This window comes from Macrosteles quadrilineatus, unplaced genomic scaffold (assembly GCF_028750875.1).
Source record: "Macrosteles quadrilineatus isolate MER2022 unplaced genomic scaffold, UCM_ALF_1.0 Scaffold_1__1_contigs__length_201487025, whole genome shotgun sequence".
In the NCBI taxonomy this organism is placed as follows: domain Eukaryota; kingdom Metazoa; phylum Arthropoda; class Insecta; order Hemiptera; family Cicadellidae; genus Macrosteles; species Macrosteles quadrilineatus.
Genome location: NW_026542594.1, coordinates 197,102,884 through 197,119,149, shown reverse-complemented (window position 1 = coordinate 197,119,149; position 16,266 = coordinate 197,102,884). Strand labels below are relative to the sequence as shown.

The 16,266-nt window shown below is 36.4% G+C and overlaps 1 protein-coding gene across 1 annotated transcript; it reads left to right on the top strand.

The window, feature by feature from the left end:
- The first annotated feature begins 2,053 nt into the window (after window positions 1-2,053).
- On the top strand, window positions 2,054-14,940 carry LOC128983484 (uncharacterized). The gene is made up of 5 exons (XM_054402781.1): window positions 2,054-2,140; window positions 6,061-6,112; window positions 8,797-9,260; window positions 13,165-13,186; window positions 13,416-14,940. The coding sequence occupies exons 1-5, from the start codon at window positions 2,102-2,104 to the stop codon at window positions 13,892-13,894; spliced, it is 1,056 nt and encodes a 351-aa protein (XP_054258756.1). The 5' UTR covers window positions 2,054-2,101; the 3' UTR covers window positions 13,895-14,940.
- The last annotated feature ends 1,326 nt before the right edge of the window (window positions 14,941-16,266 follow it).

Genomic DNA, 16,266 nt, shown 5'->3' with positions numbered 1-16,266 from the left:
TCGGAAATTTAAGTAATCGCATAGAGAAGTGAGATACAGAGAGATATGGGACGACCATGCGCTTTCAGCTTGAGTATGTTGTGCCGGAAATATACTTGTGTCGAGCAAGGAAATAAAAACAAAAAGGGCACAGGGTCTTCCGCCACCGTTAGCGTTGTAGCACATGAGGGTGGTTTTGGACTTAACTCTAGACACCAACGACTTGTGGTAGACACCACTTTAGTGTACCATTGAATGTTTCCTCTGTATCTTACTTCTCTGTGGGGGGTGTGAAGAAAAACAACACAGCTTAGTCTGTAACAAACAATATAATATTTTGTATATTCAACATTTATAAAAATATTGCATTTTACATTTACAACAAAAGTTATTTAATGATAGAACTACTTGTATATTTGAACATCTAGAAAGCACCTGTATTTCACATCAAAACAGAATAAGTCGAAGATATTGTTTGGAATAGCAACACAGAAAATTTTTAAGCTTAACAATCTAAATATATTAATTTCAATATTAAATATAAAAACTATGTAAGAAAAACAATTAACAGTCACATAAAAATATACAAAACCCAGTTCTCACAAATAAAAACATTTACTATGTACAACTCTTTAATCGTGATTAAAATAATTTATATTTCATTCCCTTTATCTTGGTATAATAGAGGTTTGTACTGTCCGTGAGGTTTTTTGTGTGTTGCTTAACATAGTAACACTCCCTCAAAATTAATTAGGTTAAAACAAGACAGAAGTGTATATTACAAAGTAGTGTATATAATTACAATAATTAATAAGGCAATTGATATTATTGTTTTTTTTTTGTTCAAGCATGACGTAATTGAAAACAAAAAGTAGATAACCCTAATAACTCCCGGAAAGTAATCTATCGCTAAAATAAAAGTCAACAATTTGGCGAATTATTTAAGACTATAAAGAGTTTTGGGAGTTATTTAGAATTGGGGATATACGTCTTTAACTAAAGACAAATTTCAATATAAATACATTTGAATGTTAAATTATGGTCCATGACTCATTTTAAAATTGTCAGATTTTGTTTAATGATCAATAAAATTAAAGCCAAACATTTACTGAGTAATTTCAGACCAGAAAGAACTTGGTGACGTATTAACAACCCGAGTTATAAATCTTTTAATAAAAATATATTTCTAAAAAGTTAAATTTAATATTGTTTTGAGGTTCCTAGCTGGTCTTCAACTCGTCTGATTTTAATGATCAAGAGCTCAAATGAAAGCCCTTACATTACTGAATATTTTAAGCCTAGAACGAACTACAAGCGTCAATAAGAACTGGAGATATAAGAAAAATAATTTTAAAACAATTATAAAACTACGAAACGTCCATAAGAAATGTATGGTGGAGAGTTTTCGTTTGAATATATCTTCTAAATGAATAAAGATATTTAAAAACGGATTTCGGCATTGAAATCAGTGTAAAAATGTATTTGGTAATGATGTGTCACAACACTATCATTACATTGAAAAAAAATTATCAATGTCCAATATGGCGGATCCAAGATGGCGGCCAAAAACATGTTCCCTATCAAAATGAAGTACTAACCACCCAATAAATAGGGGCGGTGGTCCCAAGTCAATATCTCGAAAAATGTGCATAACAAATGAATGTGAAATAAGTTTTTTTTTAGCTTGTCCAATGTTGGAAAAAGCCGCCATTGTAAATTCTGATTTTAGTGGTTTTCTCGTGCACCGATTTTTGGCAACTTTTAGTATGTCATTCTGCAAACCCAACTCTACAAAATAAAACCATAAAACGTTTTCTTGCAATTTTTTAACGATCCCTGTGTAAGTTTTTTTAGTTTGCTTGGACCAAACATTAATGTGGGTGTAAACTCATCATTGTAGTGAAGAAAAGAAAAAAGTAATGTAACTTGTTTTTATTTGTTTGTGTTTATACTTTCAGATTGGCATTTTTGAATTCAGGTGTTCAGGTTGATGAAGCTTATTGGCGCCATATTTTTGTCAGATCGATTATGCCACTTAATAGGCAATTAATAGTAATTTTACTACATACATCCAGAGATCCAGAAACATGTGCAAGTTTAGTTCGACCCGTATGCCTGTACTATGAAACTTATATTGACTGTGGTTTTTGGGGCATTTCTGGTAAGATTGTATCTTCTATATACTAATTCTATTCTATTCTATTCTATTCTATTCTATATACTAATTTCCATAAATTTTTTTGTAATTTAATAAACATTTAGTTTTTATGTGTTGTTAGCGAATTTCCCATATAGGGAATAAGCTATTACCGTAGTACTCATGGTAAGACCTGGACGCGGGACTGATTTTTTTTTTCGTTTTGAGGTCCCTAGAGGCCAAAAACACCATCCGTTCAAATTCATATATATATATATATATATTTATATATATATATATATATATGTGTCCGTTAGCACGATAACTCGAGCAAAAATGATCCGATTTTGATGAAATTTGGTATAAACGTGTAAACCTACGTTTATTCGAACGAGTTCGCGATCCAGCATGATCGGACCATGGGAACGGGGGTTTACGGGGGGTTTTATGGGGTAAAAATAGGTTTTTCCCATTTTTGACTGAAAAAACATAAAATTTAGCAATTTCTTTCCAAACCATTTTGTAGAGCTTCAAAAAACAAATAATTTAGTATATTGAAGCGTTATTATGCGCCTAATGGTTACGGAGAAAATTCCAAAAAATTGTAAATTTAAAATTCCCACGTTATTCTTATGGAGAATAAGTAAACTGTTGTAGTTTGCTTGTTTATGAACATATTTTGATCAAATTTGGAAAATGTTTTTATTTCTTACTAACTATTAACATTTTACAAAAAAAAAAACAGTTTTACCCTCCCTGATGCAGCAAACCTAAGTACTTGTTAAACTAATTCTATTGAAATCGGGAATAAATGTTATATTTGTAAGTAGACATTTCAGTGTAAATCAAATCAGTCAAATGGAAATTCGCTTAGTCTGTAGGTTTGCTGCGGCGGGGGTATTTTTTGATATCGAATAGCATGAATTACACGTGTGATTCGAGTCTATTAATTTAGTTTCATATAGTTTTCGATTTAAGATCCAAACTTTTAACCAACAAATTTTTTATTCTTAAAAGATTATATATTTTTTTATGTTCCCATTTTTAAACCAAAATTATGTCACTTTGTAATAAATATTAACCTAAGATAGTTGTTGTTGTCTTTTAAATAACTTTTAATCCATTTAATTGGCAAAGCGCCTATATTAGTCGTGTCAGTTAGTGTCTGGTTGCAGAGGCAATATTATTTGCGTTTTATCATACAATAAAGCTATTTAACAAACCATTTAAAAAAAAAAATCGCCATTAAATTTCTGTCTGTTTGTAGATGAACATTTAACTTAAGGATCAGCTGTTCTTCAATCACAAGACCCAATTAAAACCTAAAAATATGTTATTTCTTCTCTAGTGTGAAACGTGACTCTTTTCTATCCGAGTTCAAGTTTTACGATTGAGGTGAAGCCGACGTTGGATGATGAGCGAGTGTTGAAAAGATACATTTTGTCCGTGTGATGAACAATATTTTTTGTCACAGTGCAGTATTATGTAAGGACCCTATTACACTACGGTGGCTAGCCACGAATGGAAGCCGGTTCGTCAGCCACGTCGTCAGCCATGTCAACATCCACGTCGCCAGTCACGTCGTCAGCCATGTCAACATCCACGTCGCCAGTCACGTCGGCAGCCACGTCACCAGCCACGTCGCCAGCCACGTCGCTAGCCTCGTCGCCAGTCACGTCACCATCCACGTAGCAAAACCATCGTGTAGCAGACTGCGTCATCAGCCACGTCACCATCCACGTCACCAGCCACGTCACCATCCATGTCACCAGCCACGTCACCAGCCTCGTCACCAGCCACGTCACCATATAAGTCGTCAGCCACCTCGCCAGCCACGTAGCAGGCCACGTAACCAGCCACGTCGCCATCCATGTCACAAGCCACGTAGCAGGTCACGTCACCATCAATGTAGTCTTCCACGTCACCAGCCTCGTCACCAGCCACGTCACCATATACGTCGTCAGCCACGTCGCCAGCCTCGTCGCCATCCACGTCACCATCCACGTCACCAGCCACGTCACCATCAACGTCGTCAGTCTCGTCACCATCCACGTCACCAGACACGTCACCATCCACGTCACCAGGCACGTCACCATCCACGTTACCAGTCACTTGTGAGGGTATAGGAATCTAAATTAGTGCCATTTTATCACCAATGCTAAGTAGTTTAACGTGTAAAATTTTTTACCACTAACTTCGTTCCACCCTTATATTATAATTTATATCGTGTTTATTTTTAATTTCAAAACATAAGTTTTTTATACCTAATAGTTGTGTTTGTGTAAGTCATGCGTAGATCTACGTCACCAGCCATCGTAGTGTAAAAGGCTGCCATTTAAGTAATTGTTACAACGTGCACTTCTACAGCTTGGAGCTTGAAGGGTTAAAATGTCACCTGTTCAATAGTGTAAGCAAAGCTTGAGATTCTGTACAAGCCAAGAATACTGTGCATTTGTAATCCATGGGGTGTTGTACGGCATGTGTATCAGTTGTGGATTCATTATACAGGGGATTCGTATAACAGGCAGATGGTTAATTTTGCTATACTGTGTTAAACAATGATGCTGCACTAATACAGGGTGGAAAAAAGTCCCAGTACGGATAATATTTCAAAAAGTAATATAGATAGAGCTTCAGAACTTGGTACACAGTTACTGGACATCAAGATCATTTTTAACACATTATTCAAAGAAACCCTGCCTCTTTAGGGGGAAGGTCCTCTAGGAGTCAGAAGAACATTTTAAATGTAAGCATAGGTTGATATGAATATTAAATTAAAGGTCTTTTACAACGTGGCATATCCAAACTCAATGTTACGACGGAGTAAAAAATCATAGCTATTCAAAGATGCATTAAATTTGCATTGCTATTGTATTCATCCCCCTCAGGGCGGCACCCGCTAGAAGTTGTGGTAGCCGTTCAAATATTTAAAATGGGAGATTCAAGAAATCTTTGAACGGCTGCCATTTTTGACTCGGTAGTCCGTTTGAGTTCAAATTTGTGCCCTAGTATTCTACTAGTAAAGGTCTTTAACGTGATTTTCTTATCAACCTGTATTTACATTAAACATGTTCTTCTGACTCCTAGTGGGCCGTCCCCCTGAAGAGGTAGTGTATCATGTGTTAAAATTATGACAATACCCAGTAAATGTGTACAGAGTTTTAAAGTTCTATCTTTATTTATTTTTAAAATATTTAATCGTCCTGGGACTTTTTTCCCACCCTGTATAAATATAGCAAGGGAATTAAGAATGTAGAGGTCGTGCGGAACGAGGTGAAGCCTGAGATTTTCGGCGGGAACGGTCTAAAGCGGGGAAATCCATGGTGGGGGTAAGAGACGAGCCGATCGTCGCCTCGCATAGCGACACTTCCCCCACCACACCACTATTCCCCTCCAAGCTTCACCTCGTTCCGTACGACCTCTACAGTGTTTTCCTCCGTTGTCTTTATTTCTAAAACATCCATGTACGAATTTCTCGCGCCCAGGTTTAGGTCTTGTCGTCACCTACGGTAATAGATTCTTTTCAACAGGGAAGTTTGCTAAAAATTCAAAAAGATTATGTTAAATTTAATTAGGTTTTAATTATAATTAGGTTCTGTAACCTCAGGGCTTTATTGTTCTATAATATTATAGGCTAATTAGTTAGATTTATGTTGTGAAATTATTATGTACAACCTTAGCTTATACAGATGTATTTATTGTACCTATTGTATTTGAAAAGAACAATAACGGATTTTTAAATTTAATTAGTTCTATTTAACGGCACCAAACGTTTGTTATGTTGTGTATTTTTCTTCGATCATGTGTTTGTCGCATCACGTCAGCATGACATCATGTCATACATCAGATCATACTTTGATGTTATCCTTCTACGTTAATGTTTAGGATTAAAATGTTTACGTTTAAGATTGTGTTCAATCTGAAATGTGATTATACTGTTGCAGATACGTCAGAGCTTAGCTGGATTATTGTGGGGGGCGAACAGTATAGGCCATGGTAACACTGATGTTTGTTAAATCAATATTCCTTTATTTAGACGGTATTTTAAAACTTAGGTCACAGAATGTATGTGTGTGTGCGTGCACGCGCGTGTGTGGGTTTGTTTGTTCGAGCGTGAGTCTGCTCTAAACTAAAACCCACATGGAACTTGGAATATTTGAACCCATTTATGACGTGGTAAATGTTAACTTTCCTAGTTTGAGTGTGAAATTTTTAGGAGTTGTCATTGACAAAATGTACTGCAGATTTCCCACTACCAGTAGTAATGTCCTTTATAACCTCTCCTGACATCAAGGCAGACGTGTCCTTCTGATAGCTTATATCAGGATTGTTTATACAATATAGAGCTAGTTTGGGGCATTGACAACCGTCGAACTAAGGGCCTTGAAAGTACAAAAGAGTAATCAGATTAGTATTTAAAATCAAATACAGACCGTTTTGCAAATATATATCTATATATAAAGCAAAAAGTACCCATGAACTTTTGAGAAAACTACAAGTCAATACCCCAACAACCTTGCGCAAAACTATCCATTATGTCCTAAATTGCCCTTTAAAGTCGTAATTCCTTTCGAAAGGGAACTTTTCATGTACCTAATGTTAAAAATACCTCAGCTGTACTTATTTGTTTGTTATTCTTTCATACCTTATTAAAATCAGGTGTGATTATTTGTTTCTTTTACTGTATTTTATTTATTTCAGATTAACTTAACCAATCAATAGTTTTATTAATACTTATGATGTCAAACGGGGTGAAGCCCGTGGGTAAGAGCTAGTTAAGTATATATAATAAACTGACTTTCCCATAGCTTTTATTATATTTTATCCTTCTTTCAAAATATATCCACAAATGCTTTAAACTCATCCACAGTCCCCAATTTAATCTTAGGAGGACATTTCTACGTCCAGTCATTTTTTATGTGTATCAGTCATTTTTAAGTTACTTACTAATGATATAAAAGGGGGAAAAGATTCATTTTAATTACAGCATCAGTCAATAGAATGTTTGGTTGGTGATGAATTTCATTTTGTGTCTTAAAAAAATATTAAATAGTTAGTACCTAGGCGTTTGGGTCTTAAAGGTCCTTTGAGCTTTACTTAAATTATGTTTAGTCTAGTCGTAGTGAGTATCGCCTTCTATGTATGTTTTTTTTTTTTTCTTTTTTTTTTTGTAATACCGGTACTGATTCAGATTTGTTTATGATTTCAATTTACAGGGTAGGTCTTCAATAATAATCTTAGGCTTTAGCTATCGTTCTAATTTAACCCAAATCATAAAAAATAATATTGCTGTGAACGGTTGTAGTTAATTCATTTGAAATTCATCAACAAAGACATATCGAACTGTCATTTCATACATACGTTTTTTTTAGTACACGAATTGTTATTTTTAGTTATCTTAGTAGATTAATACAATTCTTGTAATTATTTTCTTTTATAAAATCACTAGCAGAGTACCCGCCCTTCGTACGGGGTTGGCATATACTCGAGCTTTGCGTTTGCAATGGGGTGGACACAGTTTGATAACATTTGCTTTTTTAAATTTACGGTACCACTATTAATTGTATTACACATTTGCTATAGCTATAATGCTCTACCTTTTCACCTCAACAATAGAGAAATATAAATGATTAAAAATCCGCAAAAAATCACAAATTTTCAGAACAATCCTACTTTGACAGTTCTCATTGCATATCACAGTTTTTTGTTGCTGCTTAGTTCAAATTAGCTGTTTTCATAAATGCAAAAAGGTTATAGTGCTGCACCCTGTTGGTAAATCTTGTAACTTTTTAATGTTTTTGCATATCATAGAACTAACTTTTTTAGCTGGAACAGCTGACTAATTCTTTATTTTCCTATAAGGTTAACACGGGGAACTGCAGAGCCACTGGGGTGGAGCCTGAATGATTTTTTGAGATAAGAATATGCCTATATGTTAATCGGGAACGTGAGGTATCATCATGCCAAATTTCAGCCCAATCTGTCTATAGTCCTCGCCACCCTAAGTTGAGGCAGCCAAAGGCCGGACTAGATATACGCCGTGCGGCCTTTGGCTGCCTCAACTTAGGGTGGCGAGGACTATAGTAGTTAATGGGTGATTGAACTTCAAACAAACACACAAACTTTCACATTTATAATATTAGTAAGATATTTCTAATATAATTCATTTTAACGACAACTTTTAACACGTCTTTGGGTATATAAATCTATTATAGTGTAGTTCAAATCTAACTATAAACCAACACTTATCGTTTATATTTTGAATTGAATAATTTAGAATTCTATTTGAAATTCATTGACATCGGTGATTTCTACTAATCTTTTACTACTTGTATATTTATAACAAAAATCTACATTAAATCAAGTTTTGTATGGGTTTACATTACGTGAACACGACTTTTAAAACATTCTTATAAAAATGTAAAATTAAATCATTCTTTTTTGGAAGTTATCAAAAACAACTAACATACTTTGAAATTTTCTACCAAATTCAAAAACAATAAGCTACATAAAAACGCATGTAAATTGATTATTATTACAAACAAACAAAACAAGTCTATTTACTTTTACTTTTACCATTACAAAGGTGTTTACAGTTTTTTCGTAACAATATTAAAGCATCACTCTTTCTTTGATAATGATATTATTATTTTTAATGAAGCCGTATATTTATCTTTCAGTTGTGGACTTTCCTCTACAAAAACATGCGTTTTATGAGTCACGCCAAACCTTGCCGAAGCAGAACGACCCACAGGATAATCTGAAAAGTGGAATCACTGAGAAAAACCTTAAACTCGTACCTGGAAAGACTTTACTTCTTAAATGCGTAGAAGTGAAAAATGAATTGATAATGTTTGTATACGGCTCAGAAGGATACTTCATAGATAGATTGAACGTAGACAAAAGCAAAGAGTTTGGTTGCAATCAATTGTTGGAAAACATTTTTGTACAGGACGATCCGACTTGGAGTTTCACACCCGAACTTACTAAGTTTGAATTCAACATCATCTACAGGTTTACTGTGGAGGGGAAAGGTCGGAAATATAGTTGTGTCACCAGAACATACACGGTAGTCATCGATCTTCACTATCCCGCATTGGAGAGAGGGCCCGGAAAAATGACGGATTGCAATGGGGCTGAGACTGTAAGTTTAACTGCCTACTGTAATACGTAAGTCAATGTGACAAAATACATCTCAACCAATCCATATGGTCTTGCAAAAGCCAGGAATGTCTTGAATGTGGTTGTAATTTTATTGTTAGATACATTTTATATTAAAAGAAGTCCATGAGGCTTCAACTGCACTTTATTTATAGTATAACATTTCAGCGTTGCAAACTGTTACACCAAATTGTAATTAATGTAAGGATTGTAGTATGATGATTGTAACTTATGTCCCCACAAGCCACTAGTAATAAATATATCGGCAACTGTTCATAGATAAAACCATACACAGATAAAACATACACAGATAAAACATATGCCCTTAGTAGATGTATCATCCTTATGAAATAGCTGAAGCCAATTTATGTTTTGTTTACAATTTGTTTCTTGTAATTTCAGTAATTAAAAACCACGTTTTATTAAATAAAACGATCTAATTATAAACATTAACTCGTCCACTATTTATATAACTAAACAGTAAAGCACTAATCATGAAATTATCCCTAAAATAATAGAAACAAAATTTCGTCGACACTAGCGATCAGTTTCACCAGACATGAAAAAAGAGCTTCAAAATTTACAATGGGATGAGAAGTCTACTTGTGTTGGTTAGTCTATGCTGTTATATAGGCATAACAGAGATGTGGTTTTTTACCATTGTTATTGCACTTATTTACCCTAAAGGGAACGAAAAATGTCCAAATAAAAGTAAAGTAAGATCAAATTTATGAATAACTTCTTGATCAGCTTTGTAATTGTTATTGAATTACAGAAAGTAAATAAAAGATACGTCTAATAACACCTACCAAATGTAGGTATTTTAATCAAGATTTTATGAAAGTGTAGGATTAGTGGCGCGATCTAGTGGCTAAGACCGACATATTCCTTAGACACAGAGCTGATAATTAATAGTCCGGGGACCTACAGTAGTAGGTAGTTTATAATGGAATCATAACCACATTTTGATTGTATTAACGAATTTGGTGTAATTATCAGGATAGTAATGCGCATAGTCGTATTACCTGTGCGGACGTTAATCCACACCAGGGAGTATCGCTATAATATTACTATACACCTCGGCTTCATCTCGATCTTAAAACTTGAACTCGATTGGTAGAGAGTCACTTTTTACCCCAGTGATTAAATATACTATTAAAAAACTTATCTTTAGGTAACTCCCTATGATTTAAATCACGTTTAGATAAACATACTAGCAGAGTACCCGTCCTTCGTACGGGGTTGGCATATAAGAGTAAAATGTTTATTGCAGTCATACTCAAGCTTTGTGTTTGCTATGGGGGACGACACAGTTTGATAAAATTTGGTTCTTGAAGTTTACGGTATGCTATAGTATAACACATTTAACATAGCCATAATGCTCTACTACTGCACCTAAACAATAGAAAACAAATTATCAAACCTTTGCACAATATCACAAATGATTCATTAAATGGGCATTTAGGCCTAAAAAAACTGTAAACAATCCTACTTTGATAGTTCTCATTGCGTATCACAGCTTTTGTTGCTGCTTAGTTCAATTAGTTATTGTCAAACATTCAAACAAAAAATGGCCTAATCGTGTTGTACCCTGTTGGTAAACCTTAAAGTTTTTTTTTTTTTTTTTTTTTTTTTTTAGGGAGAGGTGGGAAAATGCATTTATGCACACAGGTTGCTAGCCTGTAGTGTGGGACTCCAACGGGCTTAAGGCCCAGAGACTACCCACTAAAAACCTCCTCTACTCTTCGGACACTAGCCTGGGAACACTTGTCGCACTTCATCAGAACTAGGCCAAGTTTGCCTACGCCCGAGGGGCTTACGCCGTGTCTAGCCGTTTATTTCTTATCAAATCTAGACTATGTTCCGATCTAGATCATTCTTTTTAGCTTGAAGGACATTCCGGACAAAGTGCGACCAGCAGTCCCAGTTGTCCTCACTCTTCAGCAAGGTCTCACAGATCGATTCAATCGACAGCACCCCAAGATGTTGAATGGCCTCCTGGCGAAGCATATCCCATTGTGGACAGCGGAAAAAAGTGTGTTCCGCCTCGTCGGGAATGCATGGGCAGTAAATGCAGTCAGGTGAATTCGTTTTGGCCATCAAGTGCAGGTACGACTGAAAATAGCCGTGACCTGACAAGAACTGCGCGAGGTAATAGTCAACCTCACCGTGCCGCCGTTCTACCCACGGTTGGACCTGCCTGATGAGTCTGGCAGTCCAACGTCCTCGAGTCTCCCTTTCCCAGCTTTCTTGCCACATCTGAAAAGTGCGGGAGCGCTCTTCTGTTCTTGCAGCGTCCTTTCCGATGTAGCCTTGTCTCTGGTAGATTGCCTTCCTCTCCGCTGCCAAGAGTTTGACTGGGATAACTCCAGCGATCACCAAAACGGCCGGTTCGGACACCGTACGGTACGCGGAAGCGACCCTGAGTGCCGCCTGACGCTGCACTCGTGCGAGCCTCAACCTATACGCCTCCTTGTTAAGCGCGTCTGCCCACACCTCAGAGCCGTAGAGAAGCACGGACTGGACTGCAGACATCAGTAGTCTTCTACGGCTGGACCGGGGACCACCGACATTGGCCATAAGCCTACTAAGAGCAGCGACACTCCTAGCAGCCTTGTCCGCCGTACGGAAGATCTGGTCCCTCCAGCTCAACTTGTTGTCCACCATGACACCAAGGTACTTGGCGGTTCGCGTGGTTTGGACAACTACGTTCCCAACTCGTAGCGGAACGATGGTTTCAATCCGTTTTTTCGTGAGGATGACGATCTCTGTCTTACTCAGAGCGAGTGTCAGACCATGATCAGTCATCCAGGCGTTTACAACGCGCATGACTTGGTTCAGTTTCAGTTGGGCTAGCTCAACGTTGCGTGCAGCAATGAGGGCTGCAACGTCATCGGCGTACCCAACTAAAACGGTCTCCTCTGGCATCTCAGATCTCAGAAGGCTGTCGTAGGCAGCGTTCCACAAATCTGGGCCGAGTATCGAACCTTGCGCGGCACCGGAAGTAACATCCATCGTCCGCGAACCATCTTTAGTTTCGTAATTAAGAGTTCTGCAGCGCAGGTAGTCCTCGATCAGCCTCAACAGATATGCTGGTACGCGGAAGCTGTTCCTCAACGCGCTCAACATATCGACCCATCTCGCCGAGTTAAAAGCATTCTTGACATCTAGCGTAACAAGAAGCACGATACGGCGAGAGTAATGATTGAAGCTCTCGGCACGCTCTACCGCTCTGTGTACCTCGGATATCGCGTCGATTGTTGACCGACCCTTTCTGAAGCCGTACTGACGAGGAGACAAATCTCCGGCAGCTTCCACGGCAGACGTCAGGCGGCAGCGGATCAGTTTCTCGAAAAGTTTTCCGGCCACATCCAACATACAGAGGGGTCTGTAAGACGACGGCATATTCGGGTCACCTTTCCCCTTGCTGATTAGCACAAGCCTAGCCCTTTTCCAAGGAGTTGGGAAAACCCCTTCGCACAGGCATGTGTTGTACATTCTCAGCAGTAAGCGGGGGTTAACCGAGAATACCTTAACGTTTTAATGCTATTGCATATCATAGAACCAACTTGTTTAGTTGAAACAGCTGACTAAATTCTTTAATTCCTTTTAAATGTGAATACTCATAAGGTTAACATAGGGATCCATAGAGCCACTGGGGCGGAGCCCGGAAGGACTTTTGAGATAAGAATAGGCTTATATGTTAATCGGGAATTGTGAGCTATCATTATGCCAAATTTCAGCCCAATCCGTCCAGTAGTTAAAGCGTGATTGAACTTCAAACAAACAAACAAACAAACACACAAACTTTCACATTTATAATAGTAGTATGATAATTATTACAGCAGCCTACCTCTTACTAAAAATTGTCATTTCATTTTTTTCAGGGTGCTGAAAATTCTGAAAGGGGTAAGTATTCACGATTAAAATAACACCGGTTTCTCGAACTAGATTTATTATCTACAACGGTTGTTAGAATATAGTTGAAAACTAGCATTTGATAGAACTGTGCTCTATGTGTATTAAATGTATTCTAATAAACTGTTCTATAGATTGTCTTTTACAATAAATAAGAAAACTAAAATTAAAAAAAATATATTTAATTATTTTGCTATAATGAATTTACTGTGTTTTATAGCATACTTATTACCACGGGGAGATGGCGAAATCATGGAATTTCACGTACATGGTGATCCTATTGAAAGACCTGTCATCAACACTTTCAAAACTGGCCTCAAACTCATTTGCCAACAATACAACACGATCCCGGCTGGAGATAAAATATCAGTAGGATTTATAATGTATGAAGAAATAATCTTGGAAAGGTTACCTCTCGACTCATGTAAACATGGAGTTGAAGGAATGTACATCAACATAAAGAAAGTAGAGAAATACCCTGATGCAGACAAAGAATTTACACTGGTGTTCCAACAAAAAAATGGATACTGTTATAAAATGGACATTTGGCTTCAGTTTGTGGACTTTAATGAAAAAGATGAGGTTAATATTCGTCGGTACGCTCCTGGTGAAGTCAGTTGTCCAAGTGATTGGACTAGTGACGCTGCAATGAACGTCCAAGCGCCTTGGTACAAAAGACTTACTGGGATTTTCGGATAGACTTATCAATGAAAAAGATTAATCAACCAAATAAAAACATGTTGACATAATATTGGCTTATTTACAACCCTAGCGTAGTTGGGTAAAGTTCCGAAGAGAGTCTACAATATTTTTGATGAAATATAAGTTCGATATTTTATCGACTCAGGTGTACTTTTCGTGAGTCATAAATATCGAATGTATGATTTTCATGACTTTTCACACACTACGCAGCTGTGGTTAGGTTAGGTTAGTTATGCTGCGGTCTACTTAGTTTAGGTTATGGTAAGAACAAACAAGATAACATAAAAACACATTTAGCAAATTGTCAAAGGGATAAATTTACAAAGACGTCAATTCGTATTTTAATTTTCTTTTTTCATAAGTTCATAAACTAAACAGAACTCCTCACCGCGTCCAAACAGCGCAGCCTAGTGCTGGACGTGGTAAATTCCTAGTTTACGGAAATCTGGGATTTTTAAGTAATATTGTCATGAGGTTGTCCAGAATCACATATAGATCACCACTGTAATGTTTTTCCGTCTCTCTTAAAGGAAAATATGTCTCTTTTACTTTTCATTTTAATATAATTCAAGTTTACATTTGACATGTTTGACGGATGGAACTGTTTACATTTGCGATGTTTGATGGATAGAACTATACGAAGTGCACTCTAGTGGATATGGATGCAACCAACCAGAATAGTCAAGACCGTACAAATTATTAATTACCTCCCTCTTTTTGGCTCAACATATTTACCTGAACATATTAAGTTTACAATATATATTATTCTGGCATCAACAAATTATAAATTATGCATTTACATATCTTATTTATCTTTTTCAACAAATATTACTTACATATTACTAAAAGGCTCAAACTAAAACACCTCCTAGTTGACGAAACAGCGGCTCAGTGTCCTGACTCATTTAGAACGACGCCAGAGAAGTGACTGGGCCGCTTAGAAATTCGTTCATGTAGAGTCTTGATATTATACGAATAATACCGTAAATGAAGATGGGGTAGACCATAGTATTCTGAGCAATGTAGTCAAGTGTGAGAGATTTGGTTAGGAATGTTTGCTCAATTGCGAAACATTATTTTTCCGGTGCTACTGTGTTAGGATTAATCTGAAGAAACAGAAGCCTACGATGTATTTATGGATACACGTACCTTCGAACGAATCTTTAATCTTGATATCTTAAGGCAAAGTTGTATCAGCCTCCCATTATACCATAATTTTTAACGCAAATGAATACTTCTAGCTGATCAAATATTACCTATTTTGGACATCTGTCAATCAACAATGGTGTCAATTCGCTTTTAACATAAGTGAAGGTGAAGTGAAGCAAGTTGATAAATGATGGCAAGATTTAAGAATCGCTTATCATTGATTAAAGTATAGAAAATTATCATTGGCTATAGAAACACTTCTAAAGTGATTTATTAGCCAATTAATGTTTCCTTTAGAGACAATTTCGTCTCATTACTGGGATATAAATGGGCTGGCTGACCACTTACACCTAGTCCTTATTTAGGCATATTAGGATAAGAGCGTTCTTTATGTTGATTCGGGGCTGTATTAAGTGTTTTAAAGTTAGGTTAGATTAGGAAGGTAAAGTTTGCGTCATAATGAACCGAGTTGTTTTTTAATGTTGCCTTCGGAATATTTTTGTCTACTTAAAACACTGGGTAAGACACTGCAAAATACTATTTCAAAACTTAATGCAGTATTTAATATTTTTGGACCAGGGGCCCATTTCATAATAAAGTACAAACTAATATTACTCGTAAATCAGCTGATCGCCCAATGCAAATCTAATGGAAATTACAAGTTACAAGTTGTAACTTGTAGTTTATTATGAAATGGGCCCCAGCTGCATGGAAATGTGAAAAATCAAATTTATGTTTACAATTCTGATTGTTTACATTTAAACATTGTGGGTTTGTTCTTTGTTACCATGGAGACCAATCAATATTTAATTTTAAAACTCTCACCTCAGAAGTTTTGAAAGCCCGCGGGGCAGAATTCTAGGTCACTTTTGAAGGGAAGATAGTTTTATGTGTATCCTCGGAGGTGTAGCATTTTCTATCCAATTTGAGCCCATTCGGTTCGATATTTTTTAGTGTATTTCATACAAACACACTGACAGACAGAAATACATCACCTCTTATTTATAATAGTATGTATGATAAGCCAGTTGCCTTGTATTGCTAGGAGAATATTTTTATAAAACCGTACGTTGATAGCTATAACAATATTATTAAGAAGGTTGTGGTGATTTTTAGACACATTCATTTTTTAAACTTATAAATTATTATTGATGATAATAGTTATTGATAAGCGAATTAGATGTGTAATTGCCAATGTATACAGTTCAGGGGGTTCATTT

Coding starts and splice junctions, on each gene's coding strand:
- LOC128983484 (XM_054402781.1), top strand. CDS start 2,102: ATGAAACTTATATTGACTGTGGTTTTTGGGGCATTTCTG. Junction 2,141..6,060: donor TGGTTTTTGGGGCATTTCTG/GTAAGATTGTAT, acceptor ATACTGTTGCAG/ATACGTCAGAGCTTAGCTGG. Junction 6,113..8,796: donor GGCGAACAGTATAGGCCATG/GTAACACTGATG, acceptor TTTATCTTTCAG/TTGTGGACTTTCCTCTACAA.